At 42.8% G+C, this 24023-nt stretch overlaps 2 protein-coding genes across 3 annotated transcripts in view; both read left to right on the top strand.

Moving 5' to 3' along the window:
* Positions 1-233: 233 nt before the first annotated feature.
* Positions 234-20941, top strand: MATN3 (matrilin 3). The gene is made up of 8 exons (XM_014848176.3): positions 234-566; positions 5600-6166; positions 8680-8805; positions 9555-9680; positions 11099-11224; positions 14781-14906; positions 19083-19193; positions 20865-20941. Exons 1-8 carry the CDS (start codon positions 356-358, stop codon positions 20918-20920), a joined length of 1449 nt encoding a protein of 482 aa, XP_014703662.1. The 5' UTR covers positions 234-355; the 3' UTR covers positions 20921-20941.
* A 2894-nt stretch (positions 20942-23835) lies between these two features.
* The window catches only part of WDR35 (WD repeat domain 35), a 56241-nt gene continuing 56053 nt past the window's right edge, over positions 23836-24023 (top strand). For both annotated transcript variants that reach the window (XM_044771987.2, XM_014848041.3), the window contains exon 1: positions 23836-23998. In XM_044771987.2, coding sequence (XP_044627922.2) covers positions 23975-23998 — 24 coding nt within the window. In that variant the 5' untranslated portion in view covers positions 23836-23974. The remainder of the gene's footprint in view (positions 23999-24023) is intronic.

Here is a 24023-nt window from a genome sequence, read left to right on the forward strand (position 1 = left end):
AATGGAGGAAGAGTAGCGGGTCGGACAGGCTGCGGCCATGGACAGGCCCAGGCCCTGGGTTCGAGAGAAGCAGAGCCGGGCTGGGAGGCGCCAGTGAAGCCCACCCAGACGAGGCCGGACGGGCGCCGCAGACATTCGGTTTCCGCCGCTGGAATGCGCGGACAGCGCTCCTTGTCCGCCCGGGGCGCTAGGGCGGGCTGGGTTCCCGAGTGGGCGCGGCCCAGGGTGGGCGGGGTTCCTGGGTGGGCGGGGCCCGAGGCCGCGGGACCTTTAAATCGGCCGCCGGGGTGCCGCGCGCAGGCCCGCGAGCGAGCGACGCCCAGACGACCCACACGGGAGCCGCCCCGAGCCCGCCATGCCGCGACCCTTCCCGGGACTGCTCCTGTTGCTCTGGCCGCTGCTGCTGCTGCCGCCGCCCGCCGCTCCCGGCCTCCCGGCGCGCCCCGGCTTCTGGAGGCTGGTGCCCCGCGGCCCATTGGGCAGCCCCGGGCGCCGCTCCGCTCCGGCCGCCCCCTCCGGCGCGCCGACTCTGGGGCCCGGTCAGCCCGGCGGGGCGCGCGGCGCAGGTACGGCCCAGGCGGCGCGGGAGAGGGACTCTAGGCCGAGAGGCCGCGAAGGGCACCCGGGAGGGACACCTGGCAGGAGGGAGGGGGAGATCCAGGGCCGGGGCCGGGAGGGAGCTGTAGGTGGGCAGGAGAATCTGGCATCGAATGAGGAGGGGAAACCTCGCTCGCCTGCCCAGGGATGTGTTCCCTCCATCCCAGCCTGAGCTAGACCGTGGTGAAGAGAAAGAATCCCTCCTGTTGAATCCCGTGGGGAAACTGAGGTCCAGAGAAGGAAGGGAGATGCTCGAGGTCACTCATAGTCAGGGCTAGAATTTGGGTCTCCCGAAGCTCCAAACCAGCCACTTCGCTCTGCAATTTGGGCGGGGAGGATAGGGCAGCTGTGGGAGCGCCTGGGCGCCTCCCAGCTCCCTGTCCCAGTCCCTACCTTTCGGTTCGGAAGAATAAACCCTTCCTGAGATTCTGCTTTTAGTTCTGGAAGTCACTCCATCTCCATCACCCCAGATCGCCGTGTGACCTTCTCTGCCTGACCCCAGCCCTCAGGTTGCCTCAGTCCCATCTGGGATCTAAGCCAGAACTGGAACTGGAAGGTCCAGGGTGGGGGTGTGAGGTCAGGAAAGAAACCTGAGGAGCCTCCCGGATGCCCCAGACCTGTCTTGTAACCATCCTGGTCTCACCCTCTGTTCTCCTGCCCCTGACCAGATGTTCTGCTTGAACTGATGGGCTTCAACTCCAGCCTGTGCTCTCTTCCATCCTCCAACACCCAAGACACTTTGGTCTTTGGTGAACAATTCCATTTCCCTTTTGGGTTAGTAGTTGGTTCCTGTGGTAGAACAAAGCTCCTGGAGCAGCAGAGCTGGAAGGTCATCTGACACAATCCCTAACAGCATGTGCAGGGAAACTGAGGCTTATAAAAGTGAAGGAACCCAGCAAATCAGTTTCAGAGCCTGGAGTAAAACTCAGGGTTCTGATAGCCCAAGCAAAGGTCTTTCCGCTGCTCCAAGCTACCAAGCTCTTAATATGGTTTACATAAGATTTTTATCTTAATTACCAAAAAGTCCAGCTTCAGTCTTGCTAAGGAGAGGCTGCACCAAACCATTTTCTTGGTGTCCTGTCTCATCTGGCCAGTGATGCTTCATGCCTGAGATTGATTTGTGTTGTCTATCCCTTCCTGCGCCTTTCTGAATAGTGCTGAGAAAGGGTACAAGGGATTCTTTCTTGCCCTAGCCCCTGCAGGCTGGATTTGAAATGATGGCAGCATTGTCATTGAGCTGGGAAGTGCCAGGATTCACGCGGGTTAAATTCTGCTTGTACCCAGCTGGTTGCTCCAGGCCAGGAGAAGGGGTAGGGGAAAGCTTTTCTTCTAAAAGTTAATCTTACCTCTGGTCCTGATGCTCCTCCCTCAGGGAAGGGACTGGGAGAGGGAGGAGAGATTCTGTATGGGGTGGCCATGTTCCCCTGAGCAGCACTGGTCCTTTATTACCTGGCATCGAAACCAATATTGAATGATAATCCTTTAATAAACACCACATTCCACCATTTTCCAAATTCCCTCCTTTTTGCAACCAGACATCACCAAGCTTTGCTGTGGGCTTTTATTTCTAGCAGGACTACCAGAAATTGGCGATATTGTGAGTATGGAAACATTTTAGGAAATTTGGATTCTCACTTTCTTGGTTTCTGAGACTCAGAGTGCTGCCATCTAATAAAGGAGAGTGAGATTCAGAAACAGATGTTGCAAAGGGGTCCGAATCAGGAAGTAACCAGATGCTCACAGAATTTCCTGCCATCCGGGTCAAGCCTCCTGTATTAGTTTTCCATTCCTCTGTAATAAATTACCATGAACTTAGTGGCTTAAACAACGCACATGGACTTGAGAGATCTGTAGATGAGAAGTCTGACATTAGTCTCATTGGGCTACAATTAAGGTGTCAGCAGGGCTGCATGCCTTTTGGAAGGATCTGGGGGAGAATCGGTTTCTTTGCCTTTTTCAGCTTCTAGAGGCTGCCCTCATTCCTTGGCTCATGGCATTTTCCCTCCGTTTGTCAAAGCCACCAAAGGCGGGTGGAGTCCTTCTCACATGTCATCACTCAGATCTCCTTTTCTGCCTCCCTCTTCCACTTTTAGGGGCCTTTGTAATTACATTGGACCCACCTGAATAATCCCGGATAACCTCCCCGTCTCAAGGTCTTTAACTTAATCACATCTGCAAAGTCTCCTTTGCCATGTAAAGTAGCATACTTACAGGTTCCGGGAGTTAGGACATGGACAGCTTTGGTGGGGTGGGGGTGGGGGTGCCCACCACACCCCCGTAGCCCCCCACGGAGGAGTCCGTGTGAAAAACCAACCAGACAAGGAAGGAATCATGCACATTTACTTATAAGACCACAACCTTGATATTGGTAAGGACACCATTTGGGTGTTAGTGAAAGCACTGTCAAATATGGGGTTCCTATTCACCATGCATTTTTTCTTTTACTCCAAATATGCAAAAATACTAGATCCATCTCCAGGAAGGATTTTCAGGATGGTTCTTCCTTGCTCCCGATGCATGGTAATCAGGGAAGAAATGAAATTCTAGAGTCGTTGTTTTAAAAAAAAGACAATTCCTTTTTTTTTTTAGATTGGTACCTGAGCTAAAACTGTTGCCAATCTTCTTTTTCTTCTTCTTCTTCTTCTTCCCAAAGCCCCGCGTTACCTAGTTGTAGATTCTAGTTGTGAATGTCTCTGGTTGTGCTGTGTGGGACGCCACCTCAGCATGGCTTGACGAGTGGTGCCATGTCTGCGCCCAGGATCCGAACCGGCGAAACCCTGGACCACCAAAGCAGAGCACGCAAACCTAACCACTCGGCCCTGGGAGTGGCTCCTAATTCTTTTGACTTAATTAAATACATGACATACAGCATATTTGAGGTTGATGGCTCAAAGTCAACAAGCAAGGTGTTTACCAGGTACATGAGATAATGTTGATTTTGTGGTGTAAAATGTTGCCTCAGAGAGAGGCAACCATGCACTGAAAAGCCCCTTTGGGCTGAGAGTCAGGAAACTCGGAGTCCCATCCATGTTCTACCACTTTCTAGATCTCACGCCTCCCTGAGACTCAGGTTTCTCACTTGTAGAATGGGCGTAAAAACAACCTCTGCACTTCTGACTTCACAGGGCTGTTGTGTTGGTACCCTGTGATCTCTAAAGTGTTATTGAAAGTAAGATTATTTATTTTATGAATTGAATACCTCCAGGAAGCAGGATAAAACCAAGAGGATAATTTCCAGGGTTTTTTTCTTTTCAAAAATTTTTTTCTATTTTATTTTTTATTGAGGTTATGATAGTTTACAACCTTGTGAAATTTCAGTTGTACATTATTATTTGTCAGTCATCTTATAGGTGCACCACTTCTCCCTTTGTGACCACCTCCCCCCTTCCCCTGGCGACCACTGATAATTTTCAGTTTTTTTAAGATTTTATTTTTCCTTTTTCTCCCCAAAGCCCCCTGGTACATAGTTGTATATTTTTAGTTGTGAGTCCTTCCAGCTGTGGCATGTGGGATGCCACTTCGACACGGCCTGATGAGCGGCACCGTGTCCGCGACCAGGATCCGAATTGGTGAAACCCCCGGCTGCTGAAGCGGAGTGTGCAAACTCAACCACTTGGCCACGGGGCCGGCCCCAGTTTTCAGTTTTTAAAAGAAAACTACAGAGGCATAATTCTTGTTCCACATAGGACTTTTTCTGTTATCAACTACTTAGCCTAGGAATTTATTTTCCATCCATCTTTCTTCACTACTCACTGAGCACATTGCCTTTTTAGAGTAGCATCAACTTCCAGCCCCCTATTAGGAAAGGAAAGAACCCTGATTCACACTTTGTGCTCAGGAATGATCTCATTTCCATTGTACAACGTGTGTGTGCGGCCCCTGCGTGTGCAAGGAGAGAAGGGGGAATGATTTGAAAAAGACGTGATAACTGGCTTCTCTCATAGCCAGTCCTGACTTTGGGATTTGGTTTTGCTGGCGAGGAGAGGGAGGAGTGTAGAATGAGACTGGGGGGAAAAGGATAAGAAGAAGAGATGAAAACAAAAGTTTACTGTGTTACTACAATGTGCCAGGTCCTTTTGTGGAGGAAAGATATGAGTTCCTTGAGGAAGCAGGAAATCTGGCTTATTGGCTTTTGTAGCCCCAGAGCTTAATACATGGTAGACCCTCAAAAACATATTTGGTGAATGACAAAATGAAAGAGAGCTGCCTGAGAGAGTTTGTCGGGGGGGGGGTGGGGGGGTAGGGGGGGTGGGGCGGGGCAGTAGGATAGATCCAGGTGGAAATCACTGCTTTTTAAAACAAGGCACACTCACAGAGTTGGAAGTAATCATGGATCTGATTAAGTTGTCGATCCTCTTTCTACTTTACACTAGCTCAGGCTATTTGGGCCCCAAAGTTCACGAAACATGAGTGAGTGACAGATGGCGGGAGAATTTAGGGCTGCTCTGGAACAGTTTTCTCCCCTTTGGAAGTGGAGTAAAAGAAAGAAGCCTCCAGAAGAGCACTATTGTGCCTCGCCTCAGACTCAGCCGCTGTCCGAGGGGTCTGGAAGGCCTTGTAGGGGAGTGTGAGTGAGGCTGCCCCAAGTTCACCTTTTACACTGTTCAGGACACTTTGTCCCATTGCCTCAGATGGTCGAGGTGCCCAGGAAAGGTCTGGAGTCCATTCATTCCTGGAAGTCAAGAGGAACCTTGGGGACAAACCCTTAAGCAGAAGGGTGAGGTTCTAAGTGAAATTCCAGGGCTCAGCAGCCTGTAGGTGAGATATTTGAGGAAACTGGGTGCCTCGATGTGAATTCTCACTAGGGAATTCTGAAGGCCTTGGTGTTTTCAACATCCAAGGGCAGGATGGTCTTCAGGAAGATAGCAGACAGTGGGGTATTTGGGGATGCTCCCCTGCCTGGCCTCTAATCCCTGAGCTCTCCAGTGTGAGGATTGCCCCATTTCTGATTGCTGTCTGATCATTGCTTAGTCTTTTCTGTTCCCCACACCCTTCTTTGCAGGTGTTTGCAAGAGCAGGCCGTTGGACTTGGTTTTTATCATCGACAGTTCTCGAAGCGTCAGGCCCCTGGAGTTCACCAAGGTGAAAACATTTGTCTCCCAGATAATCGACACTCTGGACATTGGGCCGGCGGACACGCGAGTGGCAGTGGTGAACTATGCTAGCACCGTGAAGATCGAGTTCCATCTCAACACCCACTCGGATAAGCAGTCCTTGAAACAGGCTGTGGCTCGAATCACACCCTTGTCTACAGGCACCATGTCGGGCCTGGCCATCCAGACAGCGATGGATGAAGCCTTCACAGTGGAGGCGGGAGCTCGGGTGCCCAGCTACAACATCCCGAAGGTGGCCATCATCGTGACAGACGGGAGGCCCCAGGACCAGGTGAACGAGGTGGCGGCTCGGGCCCGGGCGTCCGGTATTGAGCTCTACGCCGTGGGCGTGGACCGGGCAGACATGGAGTCCCTCAAGGTCATTGCCAGCGAACCCCTGGACGAGCACGTCTTCTACGTGGAGACCTATGGGGTCATTGAGAAACTTTCCTCTAGATTCCAGGAAACCTTTTGCGGTAAGTCTTTGCTTTCAGCTGAAAAGGAATGTTATATTCAGACGTTGTGTAGCCCTTAAAAAAAAGAGATTTATTTTTTATTTTTGGTAGAAATTTTATGGAAAATTTAAATATAAGCGATGCTTTTTTGTGTTTTTTACCAACTTAAACACATGTTGTTGGTTTAGAAATATTGAGCTGCCTTATGTATAACTTGGTTTGCTCATAAAATCTTCATGTTTGCATTAGAAATGCGAAGGTCTGGAAATATCCAGGATAAATGATCCTGCTGTTCCTTCATGGGGTCAGAAAAAAATAAAAATAAAAAACGCAAGACACCTCTCTTCTCCCCTCTGCCCACCACTACATTTTTTCCAGATATTTTCTTTAGCTTTACCATCTCTAGATTTAACAGAACTCGGCTTGTTTTCCTGCAGAAGACAGGGAGCTGTGTCTGTCCGTGGAAGGATCAGCTGGCCTGGATGCCAGCGTAACTGTCAGGCCGAGTGTCCGTTTAGTGAATACTCTAGTTTTCAGATTTGGCTCTTTCTCTGATTATTCTTTGTGGGGGCACAGCATTAGGAATCAGGGACGTGGGGATTTCAGTTCACTTGAGAACAGGAAGCAGGTTTTTTTTTTTAATCATTCTTTCATCCTTCTGCTCCTTTCTTCCTTTAGGATGGAGTTGGAATATGAACATGCTAATTTAATTAGAATTTTTTAGCATAAATTAGCCAAATCCATGAATATGAATTCATTCAAGGCTGATGTTTAGTTTTAGTCACTGATCAGAATTATGAATTTGTGGACTCATACTTTATTTTTATTTTTAAATTTTCTTATTTGTAATTTGTATCTGGCTACCTATGTTTATTCATGCTTTAATCTTTTATCATTTGGAGGTAATCTTTCAAAGCCCTCTATGGAATCATCCAAGTCAGTGTGGACAAATTTCTAGTCCTAGAGAGTTTTAAAACATAGGTCACTTTTGCTGTAGTATATCTATTCCACATTTATTTATTCAACACACATTTATTGATCCCTGATGATACAAAGACAAAGGTAGTCCCTCCCTACCTTCAAGCAACAGTCTAGGGGATGAGACAAACAAGTGAACCGATAATTATAACTGTAAATTTCAAGGAGACTTTATATCTAAATTAATGTGAAACTCAGCAGTCGCCGGTTTGTCAGGAAATGGGAGATGAAGTCTTGGTCTGGAGCAAAGTTTGACCTCATCTCAGCCAGACTTGGCAGGTCCCCTTGTCTTTCCTGTCCCAGAACACTGGGCCTTGACACGCCGTCATTGGCTTTGGTGGTATCTACGTAACATTCATTAGTTTCCCAAAAGAAAATGGCTTTCTTTCTCCCAGGAAACCCCCCTGTGCTTGTGGGTGAGAGCTTTTCCATAGAGATGGTGGTCTGTGGCAAAGTTGGGTCTCAAAGCTAGCACCTGGGTTGGGCTTGAAGGCCATAAAAGTAACAAGTGGTGAGTGGCAATCTTTTCCTTCTGGTACAAAAGACCTGCTTGTTCTGGGGGGAAAATGTCCTCTCTATGGAAAAAAGACTGAGGGGCAGCTTGTTGTAGTCAACGGGCTGGAAAGATCATTCCATGAAAGGGCCCTTCTTGGGAAAATATTAGCCTTGTCCTGTTGCCAAAGCAGTGGAGGCTGGGTTACCTGCCACGGGGGTGCCAGCCTCCTCCAACAGGCCTCCTTGGTTTCTCAGAAATGACTAAATTCATTGATTCTCCTTTCAAAACATGTCATAGGAAAAAAATCCAATGAGATGTAAACAGCTCCAGGAGTAAAAAGATGGGGATGCAGTTTAGCGAACGTAATCTCATCTATTTTGTTCTTCTTTTTCTTTTTATCTGTTTGTATATAGCATATGAGTTTACTCTCCTTGCAGACGTTAAAGGCTCTGAAGTTGCATACTATCCATTGGGGCTCCAGAACCCCTGCTGCATGTTTAGAAGGCAGCTACCCACGTAGCCCTCCACCATATGCATGTTCAAATATGTATTGCCGCCCGAGAGTGAGTGAGTTCCAGGCCTAGAGGGACACCTGAGGGTGAATTTTGTTTAGAATTCAAACTACAGAACCCTTGGAAACTGGATTCTGACTGCAGTGGGACAACTAGCTCATAGACCTTCAGGAAGCGCATTATTCTTCTCCTCATTTCTTAGAGTTGGGAAGCAAAAGTCTTTTTCTTGGGCAGATTGATAAGTTGAATAAAGTGTCAAGTTGCCTGACCCATGTGAGTGTTTGGCTTCAGGTCCAAATTCAAAATTCCCTTTCTCCTTTGAGAAAGTCAACAACAAGGCCTGTGATTTTAAATTAGTATCATTACTAGTTTAAGAGTGGTGTTTATTATTAATAAGCCAGGGGCAGAAATCAAATAGCCGATTTTTACAGTGAACTAAAGATCGAATCGGAGGGGAACCCGGAGAGCGATGCCTTTTCGACTTGGGAAAAAACTACCTGCAATGCTTCTTTCGTGTCGACACTGACTGTTGTAAACTTCTTGCACAGCTCCGGACCCGTGCATGCTTGGCACACACCAGTGCCAGCATGTATGTGTGAGTGACGGGGAAGGCAAGCACCATTGCGAGTGCAGCCAGGGCTATTCCCTGAATGCCGATGGGAAGACGTGTTCAGGTGAGGCCTCCTCAAGGGGTGGTGCTGACTAGAACTTATCTGGGGACTCACTCTCTACGTTTTGGACTCGCCTTATGTTTTTCTCCTAACTGCCTTTTGGCTGGTTTACTGTTGTCTAGCAACAATTTTTCTTGAAAAGAACACGAGGAGAAAAGTGAAATAATACACAAATCAGCCTATTACAAACTTACTACTAGTTTTAGAGAAAAAGGTTAGTAGGAAAAAGTGCTTACTGGCCCTTACTAGCCTTCCTTACTAGGAAGGGGGCCAAAACTCTTGGTCCTTTGGAGGATTTGGAATTTTTCCTGGATTTTATTTAATTAAATTCAAGCTACCCCTTTGTCTGTATGACCATAGATGCTCATGGAATCTGGGAGTGGAAGAAAATTTAGAGAGGTCCTCACTCTTCTGGTATATGAATGCTCACATAAAGTCAGTGAAGAATGGAAATTAGATCCACTTTTTTAAATCCTAGAGAAAGGTTTTGAGAGGAAGAAATCTTAGAGATCATTTAATTCAACCTACTGATTTTAGAGATAATGAAATTGAGACCCAAAGAAGGAAAAAGACTTACGTATGTCATGAGGTCTGTTAATGAAAGAGTCAAGACCAGGAAGTTGGTTCGCAACCTCTGGTTCAGTAGCCTTCCTCTTGTGCCAAGCTGCCCCATTTCATTAGAAGTGTGTGTGTGGGTGGGTGTGTGGCCTGTATTTATTCACCACATGTTTCCTATGTGTTCACACTGATAGCTATCGATAAGTGTGCTCTGAATACTCATGGATGTGAACACATCTGTGTGAACGAGAGAACTGGCTCCTATCATTGTGAGTGCTACGAGGGTTATACCTTAAATGAAGACAGGAAAACTTGTTCAGGTGAGTTTAACCTGTGGCGGAGGATTTTCTCTTTCTCCCTCCTTCCCTAGCCAGCGTTGGAGGGGGAGGTCACGTTGATGGGGAACTTGGTCTGTTTTCCTCTCTTGCCACCCTTGGACTTTTCCCATTTCTAAGTCTTATTAGAAAAGTTAGAAATGGCAGCATGTGTGTATCACGGCCCACATGTGTAGTGTGTTATTCATTTCCTTCTCTGTACCCAGCTAACAGGCCTTTCCAAATGCTAAAGTCAATTTAGTAAGTTAAGATCAAAGAACATTCCAGAAGATACTTACTACTTACAAAGGGAAAAACAGTAACTTCACAGTGGAGAAATCTGGCAGACGCCACTTTAACCAAGTGATCAAAGTTAACATCACCAGTAATGACATATAGTGACATTGTGTGTCTCCTGACATGACACAGTGAAGGCACAACAGCTCCTCTGTGGTATTCTTGCTAAAATTTCAGAATCCTGAGGAAACATTAGACAAACCCAGATTGAAAGACATACTACAAAATAATTTTCCAGTACTTTTCAAAAGTGTCAAAGTCATGAAAGACAAAGACAGACTGAGGAAATGTCCTAGATTGGAGGAGACTAAGGAAATGGGACAAGTTAATGCACTGTGTGATTCTGGATTGGACCCTGGACCAGAACAAGGACGTTAGTAATGGAACAACTGGCAAACTCTGAATGATTAGAGTAGTAGATTTGTAATGAATGAATCTGTGGATTCGTTAATAATATTGTATCAGTGTTAATTTCATTTCCTGGTTTTGATAATTATATGGTTATATAAGATGTTAACATTTGGGGAAACTGGGTGAAGTATAGTACTTTGTACTATTTTTGCCTCTTTTATAAGCCTGAAATTATTTCAAAATGAAAAGTTTAAAAATAAAAAATACTTAAAAAATATCATGTCAATGCAGAGAAAAGCTCACTGAATAAAAATTTGAGTCTTGAGTTCTGATGTTGGTCTGAATCAGTTGGTCTCCTTTGGACTCAGTTTCCTGATTTATAACAGGAGAGGGTACAACTATAATTTCTCAAAGCTGTATGTTTTTCTGAATCTTGTGTAATTAGCCTCAGCTCTTAGAATCCCTCTGATTCGGTACAAATACAATAAACCTAAAAGGAATACTTTAGAAAGTATTTACGAGATACTTAGATGATAAAAACTCAATGTAGATGATTTTGAAAAGGAGTTGGAGAAAGTAGAAGAATAATTATTGTGTGCGTAAGATTTTGTTTAACTCAGCTACTTCTAGTAAGAGTAAATATTACTGATGGCTTTGAATGGTTTCTAATAAGCTTTCCTCTTATATATTTCTATCCGCAAATAAGAAAATATCTATCTATAGGTAATAAAAGACTTCACACTTAATTTCTTTTCTCCTTGACTTTGGTTTGGCAGCTCAAGATCAATGTGCTTTTGGTACACACGGCTGTCAACACATTTGTGTGAATGACAGACCTGGGTCCCATCACTGTGAATGCTATCAGGGCTACACTCTGAATGAAGATAATAAAACGTGTTCAGGTAAGTCTTCACTCAACACATTCTTTCATACTTGGCTCTTTCTATTGCAGTGAAACCAACTTGCAATTCACAAGGCGAGAGATTCTTTTTTTTCTCCTTTTTTTAAAATTGAGGTTATGATAGTTTACAACATTGTGAAATTACAGTTGTATATTATTATTTGTCAGTCATCTTATGGGTGCGCCCCTTCACCCTTTGTTTCCACCCCCCACCCCCTTTCCCCCTAGTAACCACTAATCTGTTCTCTTTGTTTATCGTCCACATATGAGTGGAATCTTAGGGAGTTTGTCTTTCTCTATCTGGCTTATTTCATTTAACATAATACCCTCAAGGACCATCCATGTTGTTGTGAATGGGACGATTTTATCATTTTTTATGGCTGAATAGTATTCCATTGTATAAATATACGATGTCTTCTTTATCCAGTCATCAGTTGATGGGCGCTTAGGTTGCTTGCATGTCCTGGCTATTGTGAATAATGCTGCAATGAACATAGGGGTACATGAGTCTCTTTGAATTGCTGATTTTAAGTTCTTTGGATAGATACCCAGTAGTGGGATGGCTGGGTCATATGGTATTTCTATTTTTAATTTTTTGAGAAATCTCCATACTGTTTTCCATAGTCGCTGCACCAGTTTGCATTCCCACCAGTAGTGGATGAGGGTTCCTTTTTCTCTACAACCTCTCCAACATTTGTTATTTTGTTGTCTTGGTTATTATTGCCATTCTAACGGGCATAAGGTGAAATCTTAGTGTAGTTTTGATTTGTGTTTCCCTGATGATCGGTGATGATGAGCATCTTTTCATGTAAGGCGAGAGATTCTTAAAGGTAATTTAAAGAAATGGGCTTTAGACATTCTATGGTGCTGTCAGACCAAGGCTCACATTTCTCAGAGGGCAATGAGCTCATTAGATTTTGCGAACATCACTCACTTCAGAAAATTACTGGAAATGGGTAGGGAGTAGGGGATATGAGAAAAGTGAATTGAATGTAGGATCCCTATTCAGGAAAATTTTATAGCTCTGTACACTGGGGACTTGTAAAACAAATAGGAAACTTTGGAGGAAGCAGTTGGAGAGTAACTGGTGTGATAGGCTGAACTGATCTTTTTCCAATTAAAACTTGGCCTGGAACTTCTCTGTAGCGTTAATCTGAAAGCTGGATCGTTTAGTAAAGGGGACTTTGTAAATGACTGAATTAGATCTTCTAGTGAGTTTGAAGCAAGTCCTTCCTGACAGTTTCTAGATGACCAATCTTCAGTGAATCTGAGCCTACGCCTTGGGTAATAAGCGCATGCCAGTACTGCTAATCCTCATTAATTTGATTTAAACACACTGGCAGAGCAGGGTGATATTTATAATGTAAAAAGACTCCTAAGAGAAATTCCTAGCTTTCCAGGTGGTGTTTAGTTTGGCCTATTGAATATTTTCTAAGATTGTATGTGTATTTTCCTGTCTCTTGAGGAGATATATTATGTGACCTTTTCAAGAGAGATTAAGGGAAATGGCATATCACCAATTCTATTTTTTAAAAAAATGAAATTAATGAAAGAGTACTGAACACCTATTTTGTCCCCAGGACTGTGCTAAGCGCTGTGGAGCATATTTTCTGCCTCTCAGCCACTTACAGGCTGGGTGCAAAGAGAACCAACGCCTTAGGAAAGCAGAGACTAAGTAGCCAGGGGGAAGGACTGCCAGTAACTAAGGGCTGTGGAGGCAGGGGGGGTGGGACTGGAGATGGGCCTCAGGGGATGGGAAGGTTTAGGTGGAGGAGTTTAGATGGGGAAGGTTTAGATGGAGCACAGGCAAGGGGGTGGCTTCTGTTGTTTTGTTCAGGGGGTAAGACTAAATCAGCTAGGGTGGGAGGACTCAGGGCTGTGCTACTTAAACTGCTTACAAGGATCCCACTTAGTACTGTAAGCTGCCAAGAATGTTGAAGAGCTTGGGAAAGGAAACGAAAACAAATTTACATTTAAACTAACAGATATTATGGAACAAATGGAACATTTTATTAAAAAAACAACATAAAACATCAAAGAAGAGTTTCAATTAAGGCGGACTACTCCAGGCAATACCAGATACCAGGCAGGTACCCAACATTCTTCAATGCCTGCTGTATGCCATACACGAGTTTAGAGACAGTCACACAGCTAATGATCACAGAACCTTATGAAGAAACTGAGGCACAGACAGATTAAGTAACTTGCCCATGGTCACTTGGCTAGTGAGTAGCAGAGCCAGGATTTGAACACAGGCCCTTGCTCTGGTGGTTACGTATGCTGTTAAACGGTAAGCCATACTAAGCCATACTGTCTCACGGTGCAAAGCACCACAGAGCTAAGGGAGATAGAAGAGAAATACAAGAGAACCCACAGTGTTGATAGACTTTAAAGTAATAATGATTACTGTTCCCAAACTGAAGTATATAACATGGGTCAGAGCCCCCTAATGATCTGCTTTCCCCTTGCTGGGTAGTAGGAAGTCTTGTAAATTAAGTGTGGAGCCCCAGATCAGAGGCCGGGGGTGGACGCATGCCCAGCTGGTAATTCTAGAGTGGCTGCTAAGCTGGGATGAGGGAAAAATGAAACGTTCTGCTCTTAGACGTTTTACTGAGACAATCTGAATTGTAGTGATGAAGGGGGATGTCAGAGTTTAAGTTGGAAAGACACTTCATGGGTAGATTACAGAGGGCTTTGCATTTCACACAAAGCTAGTTTATAGGCAATGGTGAGCCATGGAAGGCTTTTGACCATGGATAACACTTGAGAGTTAGAGGGGAACAAATAAGCTGGTTTGGGCCCTGCAAAGGCAGAAGAACCTGTGTCTGCCAGGAAGCCTTTCTGGGTTTACTGAAGGAGCGTTGCTGTTTTCAGTTGTCCTGGGCCAGTTGGGTCATGGGACTAGAATGCCACTTTTCTCTGCTCCCCACTCAAATTTGGGCAAACTGTCTTCCTCTGTGAAATGTATTTACTTGTGGCAGGTGATAAATACTTCACCATCCAATTGTCCGCATCATCATCATCATCATCACCATTATTGGTTATTGTTTTTCTCTCTGTCTGCATGCGTGCATGTGTGTGCATATGTGTGCGGGTGTGTGTGTGCCCAGGTCACTGTTTTCTGCCCTACTTCTTGGGCCATGTAGTCCTTTTTGTGCAGCATCACACTTGGCTCTGTGTGCAAATAGGTCCCTGATAAGTTATTTATGGTGATGGCAACGCTGATCCACATATAGCTGGACACGTTGGAGGCACGGATGGTCAAGACTCAGTGCAGCCCCAGTGCTGCAGGTAGGGAAAAAAAGGCACCCCCAGATATCTACAAAAAACAAAAAAGGAAGGAGTGTACACAATACAAGGTGAGGCTAAAGGGATGTGAGATGTGGAGTGGAAAATAGACTTTTTCCTTCTGGAACATGAGAGACTTGTTGCTGACAACTGAGGGATTTCTTCTCTGCACTTTTTGGGACCAAAGTGAAGCTTTTTCTCCCAAAAGTCTGTGTTTAGCTTCCTGTTGTGATTTGTGAATATTTTTTCCTTGCGCCCTTCCTGGTTAGTTCGTAACAGGTGCGCTCTGGGCTCTCACGGCTGCCAGCACCTGTGTGTGAGTGACGGGGCAGCGTCCTACCACTGCGAATGTTACCCAGGCTTCACCTTGAATGAGGACAAGAAGACGTGTTCAGGTAAAGACTGTCCCTTTAAGCCTATTTCGTTTGGTGGGGAAATCTTCTAGGAGTAGCTTTCCTCTCTCCAAGTCTGAAGCACAGTTCTAAGGCTTTCTCCGGGTCAGAATCCTGGAGTCGTTCCCAGCTGTCTTCAGAAGGAAGCCATTCTACTCCTCCTCCAGGCATTCTTCCCTCTGTGATCTGATTCCATCCTTTCTCAGTGGGTTTTTCTTGCTAATTTCGGTCTCTTCTTATCTGAGTCGGGTTTTTTTTGTTGTGGTGATAAAATACACACAACATACAATTTGGCATTGTAACCATTTTAAGTGTACAGTTTGGTGGCATTAAGTACATTCACGTTGTTGTGCAACCATCACCACTATCCATCTCCAGAACTTTTTTATTATCCTAAAGTAAAGCTCTGTGCCCATTAAACAGTAACACTCCATTACCCTCTGTCCCTGTGCCTGGGAGCCACTCTTCTTCAATCTGTCCCTACATTTGCCCCCAGGTTCCCTCCTTCTCCCCAAGTCCTGTGGTCCAGCCACCTGGACTATTTGAATTCCGGGAGCATGCCCTGCAAGCTCCTGTTTCCATCCTTTGCTGTGATCCACTTCCCTCACCACTTTTACTTGTCAAAATCAAGAACCATATCCTTGCCAACGTTTGGTTTTGTTGGATTAAATTTTTGTCAATCTAGTGGATGTAAAGAAGTATCTCCCCATTGTCTTTATTTTTCCATTTCCTGGTTACCAGTGAGGTTAAGCATCTCTTCTTATGTTTATTGGTCATTTGAGTTTCTTATTTGGAAATGCTATTTATGCTGTTTTTGTATTTTCCTATTGGGTTATTTGTATTTTTCTTATGGATTCATAGGAACTCTTCACATTTATGGATATAAATTCTGTGTTGTTCTTATGTGTTACAGATATCTTCTCGTAGATTGTGTTTATCTTTACTTCTTAAATGATGTCTCTGTAACAAAATTCATGATATTTTAATTCTTAAGTAGTGCAGGTTTTTTAAATTTATTTTTATTTTTAGTAGTGTTTATTTTTATTATGCTTTATAACTTACATAAGTGTTCTATAAACTACTTTGCATGAATCAAATATTACCAAATAATGTTTGTTTGTTTCTTTTCTAATTTCCAGGGCTAGTTCAGCTTTCACCCCCTCTACCAGAGTTCCCCTTATCCTTCTATTGAACCTTATCCTCTCTTTCAGCGCCAGACACCTTGTGTGGTGGTGGTTACTTGTGTGTGTTCCTTCAATCATTCCTTCATCCATTCAATATATATAGCACCTACTGTGCTCTAGGCACTAGGTATTCAGTTGTGAACAAAACATGTACGGTCTTTGCTAACGGTATAGGGGAGAAGGACAAGTCAAAAGCAAAGTTATAAGTTAATAAGAGCAATGATAGAAACGAACAAGGTCCTGAGAGAATGGGAGTTGAAGGAACCTACTTCAGGTCGGGAGTGGAAGAAGAGACATTTGAGACTCGTGGATCAGCCGTAGTTAGGTTGAGACTGGAGTGCTGGGAAAAGAGGGAGGGAGAGCCATGCCACGTCCTGTGTGGTGGCTTTAACGGGGAGAGGAAGTGAAAGGCAGCTGGTATGATGGAAGCACGATCAGCCGGGGGAAGTGTGGTGTAAGATAGTTTGGAGAGTTAGGCAGGGGCCAAACCATGCTGATCTTCTGGCTTAAGGGAAAGGAGTTTATTTTTTATACTTCGGGAAATGGGAAGTCATTGGAGGGTTTTAAGCAGTGGAGTAACATAATTCTGTTTATATTTTTAAAAGTCACTCTAGCTGCTGTATGAAGAGCAGACTGGAGAGGATGAAGAGCAGAATGGGGAGAAGAGTTTGGAGGCTATTGCAGTGGTCCAGGCTTGGGTTAGGATGGTGACAACGGTGATAGAAGTAAACGGATTCAATGAAGGAGGTAGAATGAACGGGGCTTGGTGATATATTGGACATGGGGGATAAGGCAGGGGAGGAATAAGCATGGCTTTCATATTTCAGACTTGAGCAACGAGGAGGATGGGGTGTCTTTATTGAGGTGAGGAAGACTGAGGGTGGAGCAGATTTGAGGGAGAAAAGTCAGGGGCTGAGTTTTGGACTCATGTTATGCTCCTGCAGATTGTAAACCCCAACCCCCAAGGGCAGTAGGTTTTGTCTGTATTCCCAGCATCTACCATAACACCCCACGGTTACTCAGTGGATATTTCTTCACTCAAAGTAAAGTATGGATCAGTTTCTTGGGGAGGGTGGGTCTAAGAAGGAGCAGCTTCCTTTTAGAATTTGAATTCGTCTGGCTACCGTCACTCTACCTAAGTGTTCAATCTTCAGAAATATCAGTCTTGGGCATTTTTTCTTCTCCTGGAAGCTGGGGAATCCAGCATGATTATAATGGTTTAGGCTCTGACCTCATTTGTTTAGCCATTCACTTACTGATTTGCTCAGCAAGTATTCATGGAGCTACTGTTCTATGTCGAGTATCCTATTAGGTCCTGAGGAAGGAACGGGAGACAATGAATGTTTTGTCATTTGCAGGGCACAAGTCTTGCACTTCTTTTGTTAAAATTACTCCTACATATTTTATTCTTTTTGATGCTATTGTGAGTGGATCCATCTCTCAACTTTCAATTGTGCTACATTCCAGTTTTCCAATTTTCTATGTTTTAATTAGAATATCCCACTGAGGCCCCTGCCCTCACAGGGTTTATAGTCTATCAGGCAAGACAGACACTAGAAAAGTCTCTAATGTATCCATTTTATCCTCTGTACAGGGATGCTGGGCATGTCCTTGATATTCAGTAGATACTTTCTGGCATACTGACTGATTGAGATGGGATTTGAGCTGGTTGTCCCCAAAAGGTTCAACAGGATTTGGATAGATAGATTATATTCAATCAAGTGAATTTACAGTCTAAGTGCTGTATCATATCTTTATAGAATGTGGGAGAAAATGTAGGTGCAAAGGACCACTTCCTGTCCTCAGGCAACAGTGCTGGAAGATTGTGCAGACATTAGTACGACTCAGTTGGAAGATTGTTCCTCAGTCTGCAGACCTGGGAAGTTACTCTTACTTCTGTCGGGCAACTTTCGGGGCTCTGGTATTGAGTAGGAATAACTGCACTGAATTAGAGAAAGCAATGGGAGTCAGCATTATCATTCTCCCAGCTTCTTTGCTTAAATGTCAAGAACACCTAAATTTTTGGTTTCAAAGTATTTATGAGTGAGAACTAGAAATCTCAATTCAAACCATTCAATAGACTAGTAGTCTGTATAGGAAATCAGGGATTATCTAGTTTTAATCCTTGAAATATTTGGCTGCACAAATAGAGGACTGTTTTCCTCATTTTCATTTCTCAGTGAGGACACAGTATCACAAGGTTAATTGATTTAGCTCTACATTCTTGGCTTCCCCCTACACCATCTTTTTAAAAATTTACTTCGTATCATGGAACATTTCAATGACAAAAGTAAAGGAAATAATATAATGACCATCACCCAGGTTTGACAACTGTAATCTTTTCCCAGCATCTCCTAATACAATTTCTTCTGTGACATTAACATTCCAAAGTATTTTCTCCTCTTTCTGTGTATTCTTATATGCTTTTACCTCTCAGAAAAATGCACTTAGGTAAGTGTCAAAAATGGAAATATTGGGACTGGCCCCGTGGCCGAGTGGTTAAGTTCTCGTGCTCCACTGCAGGCGACCCAGTGTTTCGTTGGTTCGGATCCTGGGCGCAGACATGGCACTGCTCATCAAACCATGCTGAGGCAGCATCCCACATGCCACAACTGGAAGGACCCACAATGAAGAATATACAACTGTGTACTGGGGGACTTTGGGGAGAAAAAGGAAAAAAATAAAATCTTTAAAAAAAATAAAAAAAAAAAAGTGGAAATATTAAGGGCCAGCCCCGGTGACCCAGTGGTTAAGTTCGGTGTGCTCCACTTTGGTGGCCTGGGTTCAGTTTCTGGGTGCAGACCTACACCACTCTTCCGTCAGTGGCCATGCTGTGGTGGCAGCTTACATACAAAAAGAGGAAGGTTGCAGCAGATGTTAGCTTAGGGCAAATCTTCGTCGGGGGGGAAAAAAGGGAAAGATCGAATCATAGATTTCCTGATTTGCTATGATGTCTAATTAGCTATCACATTTTGTGTACTGTCATTGTCATCAGCCATTGAAGAAGCGCGAAGACTCATCTCCACAGAAACAGCTTGTGGGTGTGAAGCCACACTGGCATTCCAGGATAAGGTCAGCTCCTATCTGCAGAGGCTGAACACCAAACATATCCTTTCTGGAAGGTTTTCTGCTTCTCCTTGAAGCCAACTAGGTACTATAATTGAGCCAAACATTTTAGGATATTCCACAGGATAAGACCCATGTTAAGTTTTAAGATGAGCAATAGTATTACACAGCTTTTATTTTTCAAATTGAGTTCTTTTAAAATGTTTTAATAGACCATTGCACCCATTTAATACTTACATGTAAAAGCTGCCCAGCTATTTCTTTCTCGTGCTTTTCCATGGCAGTACATGCTCCTAACTGAGCTCTCAGTAACACATGGAGCTATTATGCTGATTCCTCCATGTGGCCTTCTTAGTTCAGAATCTGTACTGTACAGAAGGAGTCAGCTGATTGGTGGGGTGTGACAGCTCAGATGACACATAATTATACACTTTGGCTACCCACGTGGTCAAAAAGCAGATTTCAAAATATAACATGGTACCATCTCAGAAACTTTCAAAATCAGTTCTTTAGTCAAAGGAGTAATTTAGGAAAAGTACTTTTTCTTAGCACAGCTCAAGTTAACAATACTGTTCCTAGGGACTTTAGAAGAGTGCCAAATTGTGATGGGGACACCCTAGGAGTAGCAGAGACTTTCGGGGGGTACACAGAATATTTTAAAGGAATCTGTTTTCAAATCCTTCACTTCCTTAAATTGATCTGCCTAAAATGCTACTTGGGGTCAGCTGGCATTCTTTTCGCATCTCTCACTTCAGGACCACCATTCTCCTAACTTTAAACATGAAAGGCATACCTGCCACATAGCCTGAGTCTTACCAAGGTGAATTTCTTGGAAAAGTACAATCTCCAGAGAGCCAAACAAAGGGACAATTCAACAGTTTTTTTATTCAAGCCTTCATAAACACTGCTCCCCTATTCTGTCCCATTAAGATATCTTTCCAATTAAATTTTACCTTTTATTTTTAATGATTTTATGTCAAAATTTGTAATTTGTTTGTTGTTCGGATCAATTATGTGTTCATCATAGTTGTAATGGTAACTCAATCCAGATGATTTAAAAAAAAATTTAGGGCCTTCATGGTCAAGAAAAATTAATTTAAAGGTAATTTCAATATAAATGTGTATGTGCTTGTTAATGTATAGTTTACTTCAGAGAAGTACAATGGCGTGCTCAAGAAAAGATTTCCAAGATTCAAATCACAATAAAATTCTGAGGAGAAAGTAGAAAGGAAATAGAAATTCATGGAAATACAAATTCCTTTATTTTAAATATTTTATTTTAGAAGAATGATAGTAGGTATCAATTCAGTATGTTATTAATATTACACAGGACATATTTGAAAGACATTTAAATTTTACTTTAAAGATTCAATATTTATAATGTAGCAGAAATTGCACATTTTGTAACTAAAGCTTATGAAAACTAAATATAATTTAAATATGCATGACATCACTTATTTGTCAAAATTATTTTAGAGGATTTATGAGCAAAAATGTTTGAAGACCACTGCTTTATATCGTGCTCTCTAAAGAATAGAATTTCTGGAGTTTTAGATTAAATGAGACTTTTGGGACAAAACAATTTCACTCTTTTTCTTTATTTACAATAGAAAGTAATTATTTTCTTTTATCTTGTTTTGAGGTGTTTGAAAGTATGTTTATGTTTTCTAATGTCTGAAAATAAATGGTGTTGGCCTTAACAACTAGCCACTTGATGACATTTTGGAGAAGCTGCAAGCAAATGAATACGGACAAATACATCGTTAAATTGCTCAATTTTTTCACCTGGAAATATGGAGAGCTTGGTGTATTTAATACTTTTGCATACTCCAATGTTCCTGCTAATAATTTGCCAATACAAATGCTTGAATATTACTGGATAAGTAGTATGAGGATCTTCTGGAGAATCAGCACCATTTTTCTAAGGAAATAAATGTCCAGATCCTTATTAAGAACAAACTTTAGTGTCTCTAAGCTCTGACTGTGAAATGGTTGGTAGAAATAGAATGAGAAGTATAATGTTTCTTTCCTTCTTTACTAATTGAGCCATTTTATTTTTAAATGTTCATATTAGTAAGATAACCCTACTTACAATGGGAACTTTTGATCTATTTTCTTTTGATAGTATTTATAGAATAAACCAGTCTTATTACTGAGAGTGTAAATTATACAAAGTATTTACACATACAAAAATTCATATAATTAAACTGAGATGAATATCATTTAGAAATGTTTGCTTAACATTTTTGTTTTTTTACTAGAGTATTATTGAAGCTGTGATCAGGGGTTGTAATACACATATCTAAAAATAGTGAATACAGATCAAGTGAACATCACATTGCCATTTTTAATTCATTTTGATGTTACAAAGAAAAACACAACTAAAGACTTTAGTTGTGAATTAAGAGTGTTATAACCTTTTACAAAGGACAAAAAAGCCTAAATTGACTTTATTGTTTTACTTTAAGATCCTATCAATAAAATTATATATTTATAAATATTGCTGTAACAAGTGACAAAACCTAATGTTGTCTTTTGAAATGTTAGTGATAAGCCTAACCTTTTTTCACTTATATATATGATACACATAATTTTTTTGAGCTTTAAAGCCTATAACTTTTAGAAGAAAATAGTCCTTTAAATTGTGTACTAGTCAATTCTTTTGGTTTGTATGGTCTTTAGTATAATAAAAAAGTTAATATCTTTACATATTATTGTCATGCCTTTTTTTGGTGACATATCAATTTTGTCTATTAACATATTTCCTTAAACTGAATTAACAATTATTCTGAATATATAACAGCTTCTTGTCAAAGGACAAAATGTTGTGACTCTTCCTATAATTTAACCTCATGCTGTTAAGGTTAAAAATGTAAGTTTAGGTTAAATAGAAAGGCTTTAATCAAGAATGTTGTTGGAGAGGGAATAAAACAAAATTATCTAAATTTAGATGAAATAATGATGAGGGTACATTAATATATGCACCTGAGAAGCAAATATAACCTACAGAAGTAAACCCAGAAAACGGTAAAAAGTCTAAAATATAAACTTTAAAAGGAAGAAATGAAAAATACATCAAGGCAGTATATATTATATGAAACATATATTGTTATTTCTTAACATTTTTGAAAAGACATGACATAGAGTAGTATTATTTTCCAAACTTAATTCGAGCACAGAATCAGTCATACACATTAATATATCACAGAGAAATGGTGCTACAGAAGGAATACATGAGAGCTCACGGGCAAGAACTAGGGAGAGGTATTTAAAGAGATGACTTTTTAACAGTGTGACCATCAGTAACTAGCTTCAGCTAATCAGGTCTTAAACCTGACCAGTTGATTGCAATCCCCTGGCTTAGATAATACTGATTTGTTTTATGAATCCAGTATAGGGAGCCCATGAGCAGGTGCCAACATATTTTAGGAATTTACAGTTTGGTGCTGAAAAAACAGATACACATACATTTGAAAAGAAAGAAATATATTATCTGAACGGGACGGGGGTTAAGTTTGGAAAGAATTTCTCAGGGAGACCTGATTTGTGTGTTTGGCTAGGCACATTGGCCAAGAGGATATGTAATCATAGGATATGTAGAATAGTCTTGGAGTGGTAGGATGCAGAAAGCATATTGTTTTGCCTAGAGTAGGGACACCATAGTAAAGACATTTTAGGGTCGAAGGAACATCTGCTTTTAGCTGGGGTTTAGGTTTCAGAGGAAAGGCACTAGGATCATTTCAATTCTTGAGTGTGTTGGGTGAGGCACATAGACTCAGGTCAAAAGATCTGAACATCTGCCCGGGTTGGAGAAAGAAGCTACCACTGCATAAAGTCTATGCCAGATTATACAAATCAAGTGGTAGCCACAGAATATGGTAAAAGGAAAAACCAGAGAGAAATAAAAAATCGGTGAGACTAAACAATTTCATGGGAGTTCCTGCCCTGTGCCTAAAATTGTGGTGATTTGTAACTCTCCAAGCTTTCAAAAAGAACAAAGGAAAAATGAAGAAAGAAATAAGGTAGTAAAAGAAGAGAATATTCAACAGGCGAGAAAATAACGAACACCCTCAATCAGTATTTAAAAATGGAAGGCTATGCCCCAATGGCAGTTACATGCTGTAATAGCCCAAAGCTCATACATGTTCTTTTTATAAGGACCCTTAGGCTGCAGTAACAGCTTAAACTGTTAAAAAGTTATGAAACAAACATCATAAACACAATCTCCTGTCCCCAAACTGCTCTGAGGGTTCTCCAACTCCCAAAGGCGCATGGGAAGGTTTGTAAGCACTGAAAACGCACGTTTGCTCTTTCTTTAGGCCGACGGCGCCAGCTTACCAAATACAGTAAATGACTTTTCCCTTTCAACAATGTTGGGACTTCGGGGCTTCCAAAATACCCAGTATTTGTGACCTCATTTGAATGGGCGCCTGTCCTGAGTTCATACTGACACCGCAGGCAAGTTCCATCTGCATCATTCCAGGTGTGGCGTGTACGCCGAGCCCGCTAGCACTGAGGCGACCCGGCCCCAGGCGAAGGGCAAAAGAGCCCAGAAGCGAAGAGACCACATCCAGCCACACTTTCGGCCCTGCAACCACCGCTCCTTTAATGTCGCCGACGTCCGCGCAGGCGCACGAAACCCGGAGCCCGTGCGAGGGCGACACCGGAAGTGCCCACGGCGCCCCGGATGCGACCGCGCGGCGGCGGTTGCCTGGGCGACGGGAGCATCTAAGAGCCGCTGATACTCACGGTTGCTGACTGAAAAGAAGTTTCCTGTTGCGGGGCCTTGACGGCTGGGGTCGTCCTCTCGGGGTTCCCAGGATGTTCTTTTACCTGAGCAAGAAAGTGAGTTTCTCTGGGGTCTCCCCCG

The sequence above is a fragment of the Equus asinus genome, chromosome 6, assembly GCF_041296235.1.
Source record: "Equus asinus isolate D_3611 breed Donkey chromosome 6, EquAss-T2T_v2, whole genome shotgun sequence".
NCBI lineage: Eukaryota > Metazoa > Chordata > Mammalia > Perissodactyla > Equidae > Equus > Equus asinus.